Source organism: Macrosteles quadrilineatus, unplaced genomic scaffold (assembly GCF_028750875.1).
Source record: "Macrosteles quadrilineatus isolate MER2022 unplaced genomic scaffold, UCM_ALF_1.0 Scaffold_6__1_contigs__length_79288215, whole genome shotgun sequence".
In the NCBI taxonomy this organism is placed as follows: domain Eukaryota; kingdom Metazoa; phylum Arthropoda; class Insecta; order Hemiptera; family Cicadellidae; genus Macrosteles; species Macrosteles quadrilineatus.
This window is the reverse complement of record NW_026542599.1, coordinates 49,200,888-49,219,921: the sequence shown is the minus strand read 5'-3', so window position 1 is coordinate 49,219,921 and position 19,034 is coordinate 49,200,888. Positions and strand designations below refer to the sequence as shown.

The 19,034-nt window shown below is 34.7% G+C and overlaps 1 protein-coding gene across 1 annotated transcript; it reads right to left on the bottom strand.

Annotated features, from left to right (window-relative positions):
- Positions 1-6,674: 6,674 nt before the first annotated feature.
- On the bottom strand, positions 6,675-16,356 carry LOC128997178 (senecionine N-oxygenase-like). Its single transcript, XM_054422772.1, has 7 exons — positions 16,103-16,356; positions 13,961-14,099; positions 12,410-12,528; positions 10,633-10,810; positions 8,889-9,045; positions 8,496-8,659; positions 6,675-7,917 (listed from the first exon to the last, which is right to left on the bottom strand). Exons 1-7 carry the CDS (start codon positions 16,294-16,296, stop codon positions 7,591-7,593), a joined length of 1,278 nt encoding a protein of 425 aa, XP_054278747.1. The 5' UTR covers positions 16,297-16,356; the 3' UTR covers positions 6,675-7,590.
- Positions 16,357-19,034: the final 2,678 nt, after the last annotated feature.

Sequence of the window (19,034 nt, the reverse complement as noted above, 5' to 3'; positions counted from 1 at the left end):
CAACATTAGTTTTGAGTTAACAAAACAATGAAAGTATTTTTAATCGAATACACAAACCCTTCGTCTGTATGTGGGGTTTGTTGAGAAGTTGATGTCCTTATGTGCTTCCTGTAAAAAAGGCATAATTGAAATTTAAGAGGCATGATAATGTCATGGCTGAACAATTAATAACTCAGCTAGAAAAACATGTTTAATCGATGTGTTAGTACGGGCTTTTCTATGTAGACTTAAAACTGTGAGTGAATGCTTATTACTTCATAAGAAAGTGTATGGTAACACTCACTATTAATTAAGGAAATAAGTTTAATATCTTTTTTAATTTAGGGTTTTTGATTAGCTATATATATTTTTAAATTATATTCCCAATTTAAATTAAAAGGAGTAACACTTTTAGAACGATCTTAGAAGTTCTTTAAATGTTTCTTGTTCACTCAGTTGTTGTTTATAGGTTTACTGTTAGAAATGGTGGGAAATGTAATCTTACTATTTAAACTGAAAACTAGTGGCTTGTAGGGACAGAAGTCCCTAAAAATCTCTGAGGTAAAAGAAATATCTGCATTTATAATATTTAAACAAACTAAGAATAAATTTATCAATGTGCCAGGTTAGATATCCCTGTACACCAAATCCTTTAATTGAAAACCTCTTCCTCTTCGTTTCCCTTGGTTTTTGTTGTTAGTTTTCATTTAATCTCTTTAAGAGTTTTAAATCTGCTAAATTCAACAAATGTAATTGTTCATAAGTAAATACTTTTTACTGTTAAAATACTGTTTCATACTGTTAAACAAATAATCATCAATTGATTTCTATATACTTTACTGGCTCAGTTTTCCAGTTGTCGAAGCGAATCGCCAAAGAGAATTCCTTTACATCGGCGCGGACACTCGTATTTTAGTTTGAATAAGGAACGTCTAGAAACGGAAACTAACTCCAGATTTTACTGTTATGCCTGTTATGTCATTCCCTATGCTTTGTACCATTCCTAAATACTCTACTTCGTAGTAGCGGCCTTCCCAGGTACATTTCAACACTGCATTACCATTCTAACCAAAAAACAGAACACTAAAATCAGTAAACAAACAAATACGCAATTTTTACATCAGCTGGAATATTTAAAGCAACTTATAGAAACACTGTAGCATTACTTCCATTAGATAATGACTAAATCCTTGACAGCCTGTGGGGCAGAATAGGGGTAATTTTTCACACTACTGATTCTTTTTCCCACTGTACGTGGACCTTAAGCTTTCAAATGAATCCTCAACAACCATGCTAATTGTTTCCTAGCTCGAGATATTTAGGGCGGGTTTCTGATTCAGGTATTAGCGCTAGTCTTAGACTAAAGCTCATTTTAGTACTGGACTAAGAAAAATATCTTTCTGATTCGAGTACTTATAAGTCAGCGACTAATCTTAGTCAAGAACTAGTTTTTAAGTCTGAACTAAAGAAATTATGCTTTAGTCCACGGACTAAAACATATGCTAGATTTTAGGGGACCGATTCGCTTACGGAATTAAATAAATAGATTCAAAGCTGTGTATGTGTCAATTTCGCTCTAAGATTGTTTACCTTTTTTTAAATAATATTGTAGATTCCTCTTCTAAACCTTGAACTAAAGTAGACCTTTCCATAGTCAGTGAAGGTAACACAGCTATTCCCTACCCGCATGTAGGAGGGGAGCTGTGCTGTGTCACGTGATTAAGACGACGTAAGTTGTGTGGCCTCAGATGTGACCATCGTTCTAATTAATATACGTCGTTAGTGATCCCAGGATCATGGTGGCAGTGGCAGTAATCACAGCTACTAAACTACCCTCTGTTAGCTTTATAGTGTCTAGTAGTTACTAAATTGTTGTTAGTGGATAATCAGGACAGTTGAATCAATTTTTTTGTGTCAACTATCCATGTACCAATTCAGTTTTAATTTATTACTCGATTCCCGTACGTAGGATGGGTCAACATATCGTTGCCATATTTCTCCTTTGCTCAAAGCACTTTAAAAATCTTTATCCAAAATCGATTGCATGAATCTGTTGAGTTTTGGCTATAAAAGAAGTTAAACTATTTCACGTACGAAAACTTACCGTATCGATCTATCTTCGATGAAATCAAATTTATATTTTTGTCTGAATATACAATTAAAATAAAGATAATAAATAACTTGTAGGGTTGCCAACAAGTTTCCCGCGCAACACTGTTATCTGTTCCCTACAAGTTGCAGTGATAACCGACACTCGGTCCGCCATGTTTCACGAGTTTATGGCGAAACGTCGTCTGTAAATCACAACTCCGTGAGCTACTCGAGCTCAGCCAACTTACAACCAGAGTAAATCACCAATTAATTGCTTCACAGGGACATGCGGTGCTAGCGATAACTGCAACTCGTAGTTGTGAACCTATATTGCCTCGTTACCATTAACATTTGAATGTTTTTCTTCTTCTTTTGTTTCAATAGATGCATTGTGGGTCTCGTGTAGGTCTCTTTCAAATCACCATAGACAAAAGGAATCAACATGTGAGACAACCAGCAGTTATAACTGTAACGTTCATCCGCTGTTTTTACAGAAGAAAATAGTACACCTACTAACAAAAGTATTATCAACAGTGTCGTATAGACGTGTGTTTGTGTAAATATATCGGGTTATCAAAAATATTTCCCACAACGAATCCTTTGTCGACATTTATACGAATTGAAAAATAAAAGAATAGAAAGAAAATATGAATGTATATGGTATTGGCAGAGTTATACATGGTTATACCGTAGACGGAGTATATTTTATGGTATTACATCACATCTAAATGACAGTCAATTGTTCAACTGTGCCTCTGAAGGAATGCCTTTTTTCACTCACTAACATTTTTTTTTATAACAAACTGTAAGAGCGATTTATTTTACACCATAGAATCTGTTATACCCGAAATAACGGTCACAGTAGAAAAACTAAAAGAGAAACAATATGTCACCCCCAATGGTGGCACGATATTTTAATTATCATTCGTAATTTTCTCTTTTAAATGAAACTGGCTACAGATAGTTAACGTATCTTTGAAGTCTACTTCTGTATACAAATTCAATTTCAACGCACCACAAAATTGTTTCTTCGATTGACTCAATCAAACCCGTTCCAACCCAGCCGTAACACACTATAGGCGGCGTTGAGTGATATATCCAGTAATTAGCGGTGCGAATAAAGATGAAGCCATTAATTTGGAGTAAACTTTGTAGACAAAGTGGGCTTAGTGAAGGCGGTGTGTTTAAAGGCTTAGTTGGCCACGTGAGTAGGATGATGAGTACAAACCCTCCGTTATAGTCTTATCTTACCCGCACAGGTGAGGCTAGTGCTAACATAGTGCAGGGTTTATGATAGATTGAGGATATTTAGGCAGTACTTGTGTAGATTTGAGTTTCACCATTGCTAATTCCTTATAGTATTAGATTTAAGTATTGTTTACAATTAATTGTCATTGATTAGTCATCTCCCATTATAGATTTAACGTCTTAAACTTATAGTCATATGTTGATTGCTATAGTGTGTCTACAGGGGTGTCAAAAGAAAAATTATCGAAGGGGAGGCTATATTCCAACTATATTACACAGATTTCCCAACTATATTACACAGATTTCCGAACTATATTAGTCAGATTGTAATATTAGGTTTTAAAAGTAAGAAGGATATTTTACCTTTAAAACCTCTTTATAGCTGACATACACGAATAACAAGAAATTATAATTTCTCACCTAATATTGACTTTGACTGTCATTACACTGTACTGATCAATAATACATTAATTTTACATCCTCTTCAAATAGATTTTTCAATAAACACTTAAGTGGATACGGCTCTAGTGTTGCGCTGCAGCATGGCCTGTTTTTTCTAGTGGAGCCTTGCTCTCCACGCGCAGCTAAGAAAGCAAATCAAATTAAATCCAATTTCTTTTATTCTCGAGCGCTAAGTACTCAGTACTTTCTCGAGAAGAAAGATCAGCTGATGACGAATTTGAGGCGTGTTCCTGTCCGTAAGGATTGAGTTTTGGTTTTTGCTATTCATTTCTTGTTGTTTTTATTGCACAAACTTTCAATTATGTTAACCAAATAAAATTAGGTATAAAATATTAATTTTCCTCTGGCATTGTAACTAAAGAGTAAAGTTCACAAGAAAAAATTGCGTACACAAAATTAATTACTAAGATAAACAGTCTGTAGCACTCTCAAACATAGCCGAAAATAAACGAGTATTCTGATACAACACTGGCAAATCCAAAGTCAACGAAGGTACAATTAGGAAATAATTGTTTTCAAACGTTTTTAACGTAACTATTTAGATCAGAAAATTGTGCTTGTGAAGAAAATAAAATCTATGATATTTATTTTAATTGGTTTCACTGATTCTGTGTAAACTGCAAGTCTTGTGTTGTCGAAATTGATAGAAACCCTTTCGTCAGTAATTAACTCGTATTAAACTGATACATGCTAACTAAACACGAAACCCGGCATACTTACTAATACTATTACGTACCTGAAAACGTATTTTCGTTGAACAGCCCAACATTTCTACAAAGGTTTAAACAACAAATTGCTACTTTCCCTTTATTTTATCGAAGGCAATCAAGCGCGGGAGAGTAAATATTTGAAAGAGCCTGGCGGAGGCAGACAAATGGCAACTATAAGCCCGGTAATCCGACCATCAATTGATGGCTACCTAACCTGCTGTAATCCGAGACGCCCGTCTATCCGGCTTACCTCACAATTAATGCGTCCACGCCAAATTAGCATCTAGATTGTCATCGATGTTCGGTTATTGTTATTGGATCAGTATCCATTCGGTGTTAACCGTGTGATTTGTTGTGTTTACACTTGCATTAAAGTGCATTAAAGTGCACATACTTTACATAAAGCACATTAACCTACACATTAAAGTTGCATTAAAGTGTATACAACGTACTTTAGCACAAAACACGTGGAGTTGAGAGAAAACGGCAACTTTGGACTTTCGTAAAAGATATAATGTAAGAAAAATGTTGATGCAACAAAAATGTCTAAAAGGTTTAAGGACATAATCTGCCTTCTAAGTTTTTATACACTATTTAAACATAAATTACTCAGTATCTCGATTACACGAGTCGTACGTTAAGTATCCTAGATAAGGAGATGAAAAGTATTTGAATTATTTTAAAATAGGATTAGCTTAATCGAAAAGCTTGCTACTCTTTTCAAGTTTTCATTTTATGAAATCAAATTTTTTGGAAAATTAAGGAGATACCATCTCTATGGACCAGCCGTCGTCAGTTTTTTACTTATAAGAGAACACAGTTCAATGAGCCACACACAGAATGCGATAATGTTTAAAATCATATTTTATCCCATGATTATTGTTGTTACCGAGATAGTTGATGTGGCATAAAATAATCTATAACTTACTATAATTCATATTAGTTTGACTTGGTTAAAGTACCTAAATTATTCGAAAGAGGTCAAATGCAATTTCCAGTTTTACCAATAGTCAAAAGTAAAACTCACATTTTAACCTGAAATTGTGTATAAACTGGGCAAACCCTCTAAAAGCCAAACAGATTAACAAAACCAAAAACTATCGAAACTGAAAAGCGGTGAAAACTATTTTTACCGAAGTGAAACGATTTGTTCGATTTTTGTGGGTAGCGTGCACTTTATTACACTACCCACCACACTGAAAATCTGGGTGACACGAACACCACACAACAAAACTGCTCGTAGAGAAAACCGCCCGACCACCGCAGCCAAAACAAAATATTCATATTTTAAACATACCAATGAGATACTCCCGTTCTGCCGACCGCGTAACCGACGCCATAAATAAGTATTGGAAAACTTTGCTGGTCCATTTGGCGAATGATTTTGTTATGTGAATTGTTTATCACGCGGTTTTGAAATTCCGATTCTTTAGAAGTCTTTAGATCTGTGCTAGTGTATAGAATCAGGGATTTCAGATACGGTACTAAGTGAAGGTACGATTTTTATATTTGAAGTCTTTTTTGTGTATGAGTTGCGGTAATATTTGGTTAATCGATGTCCATTAAAAGTGTTGACTTTTCATACTATAATAATTAACACACACGTTATATCGATTTGAAACACACTATATATGCAGCTAACCTGAAGAAATCATTTCTGAAAATTATTGAAATTGTGTGACAAAATTTACTATACAGCCTGAAAACGTAAATGAACGAGGAGAGTTTGTTTTTATTTGGCATTTTTAGGACTATCCAACGTCAGAAAAAGATTTGCAAATGAGAAAAAGTGTCGTTAAATTTTGTTGGTTCCAATTCAAAATTACTATACTGTAATACTAATTCTAAGATTACTTACTCCCTACATCGCGTTACTTTCATATTATGTCTTTTCATTGGAACCTCCAAACCCTAGATTATCAAAATTAGTTCCAACAAAATATAAAAAAAATATAAAAACATAAATATTATAGCTTTCAAAACGTTGGAACATGTTTTACTAGTAGGAAGTGGCACTTTGACGTAGTTTGTATATTTGAACAATTAATGAAAATCATTCATCTCATAAACCAACAACTGTTTTCGTTACTAAGCTGCTTCAACTAAAAAAAAACAGACCAGATCAACTCTTCTGTCAACCTTAGTGATTTGGTGATGGCAATAAAAAATTCAGTGTAAGCCAAGCACATTTTATTAAATTAAATTTTATTAACATATCACATTTTTGCTCTTTAATTGTAGCCCTTAAATTGCAAATACAAAATTTGTTGACAAAAACTGTTAAGTAGAGTCAAATGCATCTTGGAGTTCTTACTACAATCTATATAGTTAAATATTAAAATAGTCACACCCTTCAAAAATCTTACATAAACATGAATAGACACCTTCTTCTAACAGCCTACAACTCATGGACAGAAGGTTATCTTAAAAACTTAAATGGTAATATCACAAATAACCAACACAGCAATGGCATGTACAGTTTTTACAAAAGGTCATTCATAATGTATTTTAAAAATTAAATAATAGCTGGGTCGTTAGTAAAACCCAAACAGAAACACAACATATTTACGCTAAGATTAAAACTTATGTTCACTTGTACATTAATACGTAATTCATGAGTATTACAGTTGACAATATACTATTGACTGAAATCTTACACATTTGTTTATTTGGCCATCGAAAAGTTTATTTATTGTGTATCAATGTCCAATAAAAGTATGCTACTTTCAACCATAACTTTAACTGCCTTGGTAAATAATTTGATTGAGGGTATTATGTTATCGAGAAATAAACAACAATTTTGATTATTGGGCAAATATGAGAAATAATTGTGATACAAATATTATTGTAATCTATGACAAAATTAAGAAAATAATCAGACACTCGATTAGGAGAATAGCAAATTAAATCATAAAACGTAAATCCTCTATTTAATTGTAATCGTTTAGTGTTTTCTATGTTTTGGACAGTAGAAGATTATATTTCATTCATACAGCAATTTCTTCTTTCGTGATTTCAATAAACAGCTACTATATTTGTCATAATCCAACAGTTATATCAATAAACTCTAAGAATTACAACGGCCAAAATATTTATCTAGCTAAGCAGACGGAGGGAAAACAGCGTAAGTTTTATCGTCGATGATTTTATACTTGTCTTCTCTGAAGAGAGGGAAGTTCCCGTAGATCTGCGCCACGGCGCGGGCGAAGATCTCTATCAAGACTTTGGGCAGAGGTTCAATGTCGGCCATTTTGGCAAGGTTGTCATAGTACTGTGCGTCTTCGTCGACGGTCGTCTTGAAGTACATCTTCTTGGGTATCTCGGGGTCCACCAGCTTCCTTCTGGCGTGCTCCTCGATGTCGCGGAACATACCTTCCCTGGAGGGGAGGATGGAACTGTCTTGTAACGTCTTGACGAAGAACCGGACCTGGAATTAGTGGAATTTTGTATCAAAAGTTTTCTGATTGCAAGATCCTATAGCAGCTATTACTATGGGTTGTTTTTACTTTTGTTTACCATTATTGTAACCTTAAACAGTTGGTCTTTAACCCCCATCATTCTCCAGGTTGTCGAGAGTAAAGATTTTGTAGTTTCTAATAATTTAGCATTAACATTTTCCTTGTGTATAACCCTGGGTGAAAAGTAGAAGATATCCCCGGTTATTGGTGTAAAATAAGTCCCTTATAATGAAATTCTCCTTAAGGGTTTTCCGTTTTTTTTTTTATTTTCCCTCCAAATTTTAGGATTCCTGGTGGTTGTATAATGTAAATACGTTTATTGTACTTATTTATCAGCTTAGGTAAATTTTAAGGTATACTAATGGCAAGAAACAGTTTCTAAGTCTGTTGATGGGTTTTAATATACAAATAGCAGGGCCTTCCTAGCTGGGGTGCCTAAGATCACAAACGTACACATTGATTAACAACAATGATGCCGAGTCTATGATTAATCTCATTTTAGATTAAGCTTTAATTACGCATATTATGTTACAATCTTGAGACTCACCTGTATGTCGAAGGTGGGGAATTGCATGGACATACACAGGTTGCCCAGTATGCACATTGTAGGGTTGTTGGCGTTTATGAAGTATTTGTACAGAGGGTAGACCAGTCCGTCGTCCTCTCTGATGCCGCAACTCTCGTCCATGAACGTGTAGTTGCACTTGAACCCTACAACAGTATATGGTATAAACAAGAGATAGTTTCCAGGCGAACGCTATAAATACAGTAAATATTTGGCTGAAATAAGGCAGACCAAGAAAATCGACAAGTCCATTCTTCGACTATACTGGCTCACACCGTGCTTAGTTCAGGTTTCAAACGCAGAGAGCTGTCCTCCATTTAGATGGGTGAATTCAAGGTTTAAATCTAAAATAATAACAGTAACTGTTCAAATTACCTGTACAGTATATGACGGCGTCGACTCTCTCAACAGTCCCGTCTCCAAACACTGCAGAGTCCTCGGTGAGACTCACGACGTCGGTTTTGAAAATTACATTGTCCAATAGTGTGACGTTCTTCTCGTCAAAACGGTCGGAACGATGAGACAAGAATACCTGCCATTAACAAAGACACATTAGTAAATTTAGGGCGTATACCAACAGTGATATGGAAACAATTTTGTTGTGTTTGGATTGATTGAAATTCCAGATTCTATATTGATTATCACTAATTTTAGGTTTAGGAAATAATTATTTATCATTTCAGCTATCTCTAGTTTTTATTAGCTTTAGTTTAAAGCTTTTACTGCGAAATATCAAGAATTTATGCAGCAGAATGCTAATTCTTAAAACTTACATCTGCTGTATTTCTGTATCTGATGTAAGTTTCGAAAAAGAACGAAATAATGTGAAACAAATTTGGTTAAAGCTTGTGATTTTTTTTCAAAGTCCACAAACGGTACACCAATCGTTCTAACACATAAAGTCCTTAAAACTTTAACAGTGTTGAAAATCAATACTTACTGCAGTACCTTGGAACACATCGCGGCCCGTGGAGGCCTTATTCCTTGGTTCCAATTGGTGGCAAATAAAAAAAGGTTTCATGCAGAATCAGACACCACGTATGGAAGCGAGCAGGTTAACACATGGCTATACTACAGCTGGACTATATGGTTAACCCTTCTCGCTTTAAGGGTCATTTCGACCCTAGAGGCTCCGTGCATCGATTGATTCTCAATTACCTTTGAGGCCTTAGGCCTCGCAGTCCCGCACTTACTCTGCCTTCACCTTCGCTTGAAGCCTTGGTGAAGCTAAGAACACACAACAAGTTAATCATTTTATCAAACACTACGATTAGTTTTTCTCGTACTAATCGACCTCCAAGGGTTGAGCAAATTTGTAAGTAACCTACTTCTCGTTTGAGAAGTTGGATACAGTAGTTTCTTCTAGTTTGACCAGTCTACAGGCCTCAGGCTTGTGTATGGATCTTCAGCTGTTTAGCTGTTTGAAGTATAAAGTAAAACCAGGTGCGATGAATGCGATGTTCACATAAGCTTATAATGTAAAAGTTGTTTTCTAAATTGTAACATGTTTGGTTCGGTTGCCATCTAACGGTCATGGTATTATCTGCTGATAAGCTCAGAGTGCTAAAAGTGCAATATTTAAATAGTTTTACTTCCCCACTGTCATTGCAACAAATAATGATGGTACAAAACTGTGAAGTTTTTCCGGTAATCTAAACAGGTTTACAAAATATGCGACGACTTAACTAAACTGTTTACAAAAATTATTTTGCACTATGTTAGAATGGAAAGGAAATTCTTCAATTCAATTAGCCACAAATTTTGTCACAAATTACATTTGCTGACCAACAACACAATTTGCAAAAAAGGTTCTTAATTTCCTTATCATTTCTGTGTCTTTAAAAGTCTCACTTTATAAAAATTTGATCAGACAAACTTTCAGCTAAGAGCAATCGTATACATTGTAGAAAATATAGTAGTGGTAGCCTATGTCATGTACTGTGTTTGTCCAGTCTAATTCAGGGGTTGCTCAAGAAGATGGGAGTTATAAAAATAGTAAAATGTACAATCAAAGAAAGATAATTGAAACCAAACACACGCCATGTATGCGCGACTGTTGACAAACCAATGATTTAACGTGTTTTTCACGTATAACATCTGGTGTCCAAGGGTAAGTTACCTTGGCGGCACACTTGGATATGTGATTTGTGAGGTCCAGCCCAGAGGCGCCTCCTCCTATGATGACCACGTTCTGGTCGCTAAACTGCTCAGGTACTCTGTAGTCATGACTGTGAATCAATGTCCCTTGGAACTGCTCTGCACCCTCCACCTTGGGGTAGAACGGGGTGTTGTTCAACCTACAATCATTCGTGTCACTAAGTTATCTATCTCTTCATAACATCTTAGACCATTTTAGTGTTTCCTTTTTATTTTTTATTTTTTTAATAGTTTTGCGAGATATCGTTCTAAGTATATACAACCTACAAGTATATTCAACCTTGCATAAGGTTGTTAATCCATATATAAATCTCAAAGTACCCATTAACTTTTGAGAAAACTAAAAGTCTCACCCCCATAAACCACATAAATGTTCGTCATGACAAGAAACCTTGCACAAAACTATCCAAAAAATATAGGTCGTAATTCCTTTCTAAAGAGACCTTTCCATATGCCTAATTTTAAAAACACCTCAACTGTACTTATTTGTTTGTTATGTTTTCAATGTTTACCATAGATTACCAATCCAATAGTTAATGATATAACATGTTATTGCATTCTGTTTTGTTTATATCACCTTAACTTAGCCAATTAGTATAGTTGTTTAATACTTATGAAGACAAAAGGGGTGAAGCCCTTGAGCAACAGCTAGTAGTATTTTAATAGTTTAGCAGAATTAATAATCTCATTAACATTATGGTACGGGTAAATTTACAATCATAGCATACCCGATGACAGTGTGATTTTGCAATGTGTACAACCTAAAATCCCTTCCATTAAATTTGTATTCCGCATGAAAATAGATGACAAATGTTCCACTGATCTGAACTACACAATCTTCGTTCGACCTGTTACATAAACAATCTGTGTGCTGTTACATTAGATCTGACTTTATCATTGTTGATAACCCCGGACGGAAGGTTTGGCGACCTCGGCACAACAACGTGAGACACGTTGTGCTGGCTTTGGAAAATTTTATTTTTTGCCCCCTTCAGAATGATGTCGTTCTAAAAGAGATTTCAACATTCCCTCAGTAATTGTAAACTTTATTAATTAACGTTTTATTTGGCTACATTGATGGAGAAGATTATATAAAATCCATTAGACTCACGTTTTGACATTCAAATAATTTTTATAGCTTGTATAAAATACACATGAATTTATCGACAATGATAACTTTGTGCCATCGAGAAAAAGGTATCTGAATTAGTTCAAAATTAGGTTAATTATGGAAGAATATAGTGGAGTAACGGAACGGGTTACAATTTAAATCTCATTATCAATTCGTAATACTTACAAAGTTCTTGAAACATATCTAGTAAGATCTCATACTGTATTTTGAAAAAAGTCTACTAACAAAATGTAAATACTTCTTCAATTCTCATTGAATAATGTATATAATAATCTTAGCCCAACAAGGGTGCTTCTTGATATAAATCTTTTACACGTTTTCATATATTTTAAAAGCATATTGTGTGAAAATCCACAAAAGTATAGTGTGGGGTTAATGTTTTGTACATATCTTTAAGAAAAAGCTTTTCCATTTTGTCCAGTGACAATGTAATAATCCTTGGTCACTGATATTATCCGAATAGGAATTGTCAAGCTTAATTTAAATCTAAGGATTTGACGTTTCTTTGGACATTTCTTGTAAATCCCAGATTTTGTGCATGTCCGCTTGGTTACTATGTACTTTTAATACTTCTGTGGCTGCATAAAGATAAGAAACTTGTATTTACCCGTTGCAAATGAAGAGAGCGTCGAACGTGTAAGTGTTTTCTTGTTGATTGGGAAGGTCCACGACTGTAACGCGCCACTTTCCGTCCTTGAAACTCATCTTCTTCACGTGGTGATTGAACTGAAAACATGTTCTTATTTCATATTCAGGTTCTTAAGAGATTCATTTCCTAAACTGAGTTGCATATTAGTTTCATTTTAAATATAACAGTGTGGAAATGGACACTTAAGTCAAAATTAAAGTTACTAAAAGTTAAGTAAAGTGAAGTGTCACATACTGTAACTGCAGGCTTGCGTGACACAAAGATGACATAACTCATAAATATCGTTTTTTAAATCACCCCATACCGAAGGTAGTTATTTTCTATAACAGCTGATATCAAAGAAAGTAGTTGTTTCAGGGAAAACGATCAGCTGATTTTCCCTCGCTCTAAATTTACTTTCCTCGCTCTCAATAAGTTCTTAATTTATTCACTACGCGCGCTCGTGTTTTGTCATGGTTAATATTTAATGATTTAAATCAGCTGTTTTCATTGCTGCACAATCTAAATGTACATAGAAACAGGCATTGGTTTGTTGCTTTGTGTTTTCAGCATAGCGCGTGTTTGAAATTGCTCAAAATACGTCTAACATGCCTGATGATTAGATGAAAAAATCTTTAGAGATAACTTAAAATCTTCCACCAAAGAAATCACGGGAAAGATTATGAAGAAGAAAAGAGAAAGTTTAGGGACTGGTACAAAGTACAAGATGTCTAACTAAATTAAGTCAATGACGAAGTATTTATTAAGATATTTAACTGAAAAATAAATAATCATGTAACCTTAAACATTGTGAGGTGATCAAGTTTCGATTAAAAAGTGGTCTAAAAGTAAAAAAAAACATGTGGATGTTTCACAACATCAAAGAACTTATAAACGAAGGAGTGATTGTCCCCAACTCTAAAAAATCTTTAAAAAATTATAAAAGAACTCTAAACAATAACTCTCACATGACCCGCCCGAATTACTCGGCGAGCACCTAGGGGAGAGTGTCTTGGGGGCATGAAACTTGAGCGCACGCCGGAAAATTCTACTTTCCGTCCTAGTAATGAAATATACTATTTCAGTGCCAATTTAACCTGGCCATTTTACTAACGTGTAAAAACCGCGTAGATGCTTGTTTTTCTGTGTACATTGCAAAAATCTGTAATTCGGATGAAAATCAAATTTTTTACATATTTTTTTATTTAAAAGTGTTTTTAATAAATCGTGGTGGAAGGGAGTAGAACAGTGTAGCCAACACCGTTTGAGTGTTTTTTAATTGTCTTTTTTGCTGGTAGATTTGGCAATTAAAACTTTAAATCAAAACTAATAAACCCGAAGCAGATAAAATATATTAGGCCTATACGCGCCCCAAAGTAACACTATTCATCTACAGACTAAAAGCCAATGTAAACACAGGTTAAAATTCAACTCACTGAGTCCAGGAAAGTAGAACTAGTTTTAAGAACTTGTCTCATCATTTAGTTTCCATTTGATAACCAGTTCTGACAATGTTACATGCTGACGTACCTTGCACACACTGCGAATGTTGAACATTTCCGTGTAGTCCTTCAGGTATTGTAGGATTTCAGGCGAGGTCAGGTACGATTCTGCCGTCTCTTTGTGGTCTAGTTCAGGAAATTTTACAACGTCTTTTGGTACGTTCGTTCTGAGAAAAAAACATGTGGTTATCAGCTGTTCCAGAAAAACAGTTGATCAACAAACTTAAATATGTAACTGACTTGAACCGGTTCCAAATCTGAGGGTAAATAAATTTTAAAATAAGAAAAGTGTTGTCTGCAAATGTTTGTTGTTTGACAATGAAATTGGCTACGGATACTGCTTAAAGAGAGCATGGTTTAGTGAGCCTTCGCGTTTAAATTATGTTACATTAAAGGTATAATTTCTCCAGAAGTGTATGTACAATATTTGAAGGGGAATAAACTTTTAAGTGTACTTCGTAGTGAAAGTTAAAGGTTACTCGAGTCTCCGTTATAATATAACTGTGCAACTCCAATATGAGATTAAGCACGTAAAAAGTCATCTCTTGTCTAAGGATCGACGAATATCTGTAAATATGTCGTCATTGTCAATTTTAAGTAGGATTAGTAGCCTTTTACTCGAGGTGGATATAATAATTCAAATAAATATAAATTTGTAATGAAAAACGTAAGCATTTTAACATTTTTACCATGTCAAACAGTTGATCAAAACAGTAAATGTGTATTTATCGTATCTCTATCGTTTCCACTCGTTACAAAGTATCAGGTGTAAATATCAACAATGTTATGACCTTGGCGCTAACTAGAAACAGCTCGCTTGTTCCATGGACCGATTAAGATAGCAGAATTGTGTTTGTTTGGGTGTTTAGCCACCGGTAGAGAAAACTCATTAAGGGAAATCCTAGGTTGAACTAGTTTAAAAGAAATCAAAGTGATAAATAACACTAAGAGCAAAAAAGTAGATTTACTTAGAGCTAAATTTCTTACAATTTTGTCTATATAAATTTTCCTGTCGTCTTTTAATTTAGGCATCCCTAAAGTTTTACATAGAGTGTTCCTGAAGAACATGACAAGATATTTTTTTCTTGGAATTTTCATAGCTACACAAGCCACTTTTAGAAGTATAAAAGAGGAAGTTGGTTTGTATTTTGGCAGTGATAAGCTCAGACACCGCTGGACCGATGGCCAAGAAACTTGGTACATACGTGTAGAACTTCATGTAGGTTTACACCATTAATTTCGTGATAACTTACAGGGCTTATCCCTGGGACCGTCTTAAGGGTGCCCATGTCAGGGATTTTGAAAGAATTTTTATTAATTAAGGCTATATTTGTTTACTAAAAAAACACATAAAAGTAAAATGTAAATTCTTTAATCCTTTACTTTGAAATGGTGACCATATGAAAGTAGGTATTTTAAGATAAGTAGAATGGAGATGAGTGTAGGATGAGTGGCGCGATCTTGTAGTCTTGTTTGTGACTATGGCCGACATTCCTTAGACACAGCTGTTAATTAATAGCCCATACAGCTAATGGCAACTAAGGGACCTACAGTTTATGGAATCCGAACGAACCACATTTTTCCTTGGTATATACGAATCGGTATAATTATCAGGATAGTACTGCGGATAGTCGTAGTACTAACTCGTGCGGTCGATAATTCACACCAGGGAGTTCGCATCCACAGTGCATGCCTATAAATATCCACAATTCGTAACCTATAGTAGTTGGATTACAGGACGACGCCACCGTCCCAGTCAGGTGATGTAAAATTAATGGTTTGTTTCGTTCCGTTATTAATTTGTTTATTTGCAGATTTGTTTCTTGGTGCCATAATGAAATAGACTTTTGGATGTATTTTAAATGCAATACACTATATAATACGCTGATATGTAGTATCTTTTATACAGTTATTAGTTTTAATTTTGCCACACAGCTTAGTGCAAATACATAAGAGATTTTCATTGAAATAACCAATAGGTATGATTGAGATTTGCCTGTATAATTTGCATGATAAGTGTGTGTAACTGTTTTACAGTAAATTTAAGATACCCAGAATATTCTCTTAAGTATTTTTGTCCCGTTGCAAAGCACGGGCAGAACAACTAGTTCATTTCAAAATACTGTTGCATCCCTATCTTACAATGTGTAATAATGTAATAGTGACGTACCTTAGGTCCCTGTACATGCTGGTGTGGATGGGTATCCCATACTGGTCCTTGCCCACACTCTCTGTATACTGCCAGGTGCCTCCTACGTCATTGGTCTGCTCAAACACTGTGCAAGACATCCCATTGGCTAGACAATGCCTCGCCGCACACAGTCCTGCAGGACCTGCCCCCACCACTCCTACTCGCATGGCCATCTGTGTGTGAGAGTAGTATAGTCCTAGTCTTCCTGGTCTGGACGAGCTATATTCGCCGCTGCTGCCGCACGTCTGACGGTCGCGCTCGCTCCGTCACTTATATACCCTCGGTCCCAGCCAAGGCCGCGTCGCGTTTAATTTGCGTTTTATTTTACCAAGAATCGCAATTGGTAAGGTTTGATGTGCTTTTAAGGTTTTTACAATGTGTGCGGTTTATCGTGATGTGAAGAACTCAGTTTAGGTATTCTGTGTTAGGTTACCTTGGGATATAAAATGGTAGATAATTTTCAAGTTTTGCTACTAATGACGATTTTAATGGTAAACAAATCCAAAATCGAAAGTCATGATATGGATTGTATCCATAGTTGTTTACCACATTAGGAGTTAATTTATCTCCAATATGAAAATGTTAGATCCAATAAATACTTCCTGTTTTGAGGAATTCATGAATGTATTTTTTAATATATATGTTAAATGTATAATATAAAATGTACAAAAATGCCGGTTTCCCCCAATAAATAAGACACTTTCTTTAAAACATTCAAATCAAAGCATATACATCCTCAATGATATAATGCATTGGTTTAAGGAACTCCTTAATTAAGGAACTCCAGCAAAACTAGAGTATTCTTTATTGTTGTTAAGTACGGAATTTTATAAAAATACTCTGAAATATTGTATAGTTGCTATATCAGTTGCTTTCCAATGCCAATTTCAATCCATTTTCCATTATTGAGGAAACGTGTTAATATAACAATGAAATGTCGGATAGCCGGAAAACTATACAGATTACCAGTTTCTCTCTAGCAGGCCACCATTAGTCATATTCTCGATACAGTAGATGTTGTTTCCTTGTTGTTGTGACAATCATATACGTCAAGATTCACTCCTAGACTGTTTACGAAACTACCCACTTATTTAGTTCCATCATCAAATTGAATACGCCATAGGCCTATTCAATTAGCCTATTATTTCATAGCCTATTATTTGTATTCATTGCGATAACCTACAGGTCCCTAAACAAACTAATATAAATCTAATTTTTGAAACAAAATAGTGTATAAATAACTTTGTATACATGGATGATAAAAGATCTACTTTTCCTACGCTGTTTTTATTTAATTGTAGGGGCCCCAATTGCAATAATGGTTGTAATACTTGTGATTCCTCTGGTTTTAGCAATGGTTATAAATTAAGCATACCTTTAATTCGCAGATTACAATTACTATGTATAAACTATGTATTCAACTATGAATCTAACACCAACTCTCCTCAGGATAATATTTATTTATTAAAAGCTACATACAAATGTTGTTTTTAACTCTCCTAAAGTTTTTACTCTACTTACTTATCTTAGTCGTGAGCATTTACATAAGCTTTTTATCAAACCGACGAACTAGTAACTTTCCAATAAAAAGTGAGTGTTTGTGTCAAATAAGTAACAAAAATAATAACACCAGTTGAGACTTTGAAATCTTTTATTTAAATCCACTGTCAAGAAAGTTGTCGGTCAGTGTTCAGATATTATGTTTGGGTTTCTAAACCAAAAAGTTGAATCTCGAAAACGAAACTTAAAACATGCAAATTGATGCTCTTTGATGTTATATTAATTATTACAAATTAAAATGTGGGCACTACTGAGACTGTACCTGGGTATACGTATTAATCCAAATATAAATGAAAGATGGATGTAGGATGAATAATTAGAGAAGGCTGTGGTAAGGTGTTAGTAGTGAAGTATTGTTACTGGCCAAGATCAACTGTTTCTTTATCCAGGTCCATTCAATAAAAGCCCAATGATCACTACAGCTGGGTCATGTTTCGAACCATCAAAATATTAGGCCATGCTAGGTGAATAATTAAAACTTTGTATTGAATATAACAGATGTTATACTTTCTTTAGGGCTCAATATTTCAATATGTTTAGGACTACTGCACATCTAAAATTTCATTAACAAACCCCCCTGGAGAGATGTGGCCTTACATTTATTATGTTTTCTAATTATTGTTATTGTTGTCAAAAATTTCCTATCACTTCACACGCAAATTTACCGAATAGCAAATATAATTTGCGTCATATGATTCACTGGCCTCACAACGTGTGTTAAAAATAAACCAAGATAAATAATCATCATAGATAACAAAAATTTACATCACAAAGTGACGTAATTTTTTCACGATGCACTTTTATCTCCTTACATAACATTCATAAATAAATATTTTGATAAAAATCCACTTCCGTGATGTATATTATATAATTACGGCCTTAAGCAAGTAAGTTGGGACAATCAATAGATATTGATAAACTGGTTTAAAAAATATCATACTACTAAATTCTATGCATCTTGTAAACATCTTTTCTACCACTTATTTATACAGTGACCTGGGTGGGTAGCCAAATGGTTATTATAGTGCTCGCCTTACGATCAAGGTCGCCGGATCGGTCCTGAGAAAAATCAGAAGCGTTTGGATGGTTCGAAACTGGGTCCAGCTGTTTCGGATCATTGGAGCTTTGGCTAATAAAACTGCTTATCTTTTAGTCAGTCAAAAAGCCACACATATAATTTCACTACACTGCATTCTACACTTATCCTTGACTCAATTTTTTTTTTAATACGCACCTAGGTTGAAATGATTTGATTTGAGGTGCCGTCCCCATCTGAATTTATAATTATAATAATGATCGCACATTCGGTGGCCAGTTTTCTAATTCGATGCACTGATTGCAATTTTGTATC

Excerpts from the sequence above, each read along its gene's own strand:
- LOC128997178 (XM_054422772.1), bottom strand. The coding sequence starts at position 16,296 with ATGGCCATGCGAGTAGGAGTGGTGGGGGCAGGTCCTGCAGGACTGTGT. Across the intron at positions 12,529-13,960 it reads ACATTCGCAGTGTGTGCAAG|TTCAATCACCACGTGAAGAA; the intron begins GTACGTCAGCAT and ends ACATGTTTTCAG. Across the intron at positions 7,918-8,495 it reads TCCCCACCTTCGACATACAG|GTCCGGTTCTTCGTCAAGAC; the intron begins GTGAGTCTCAAG and ends CACTAATTCCAG.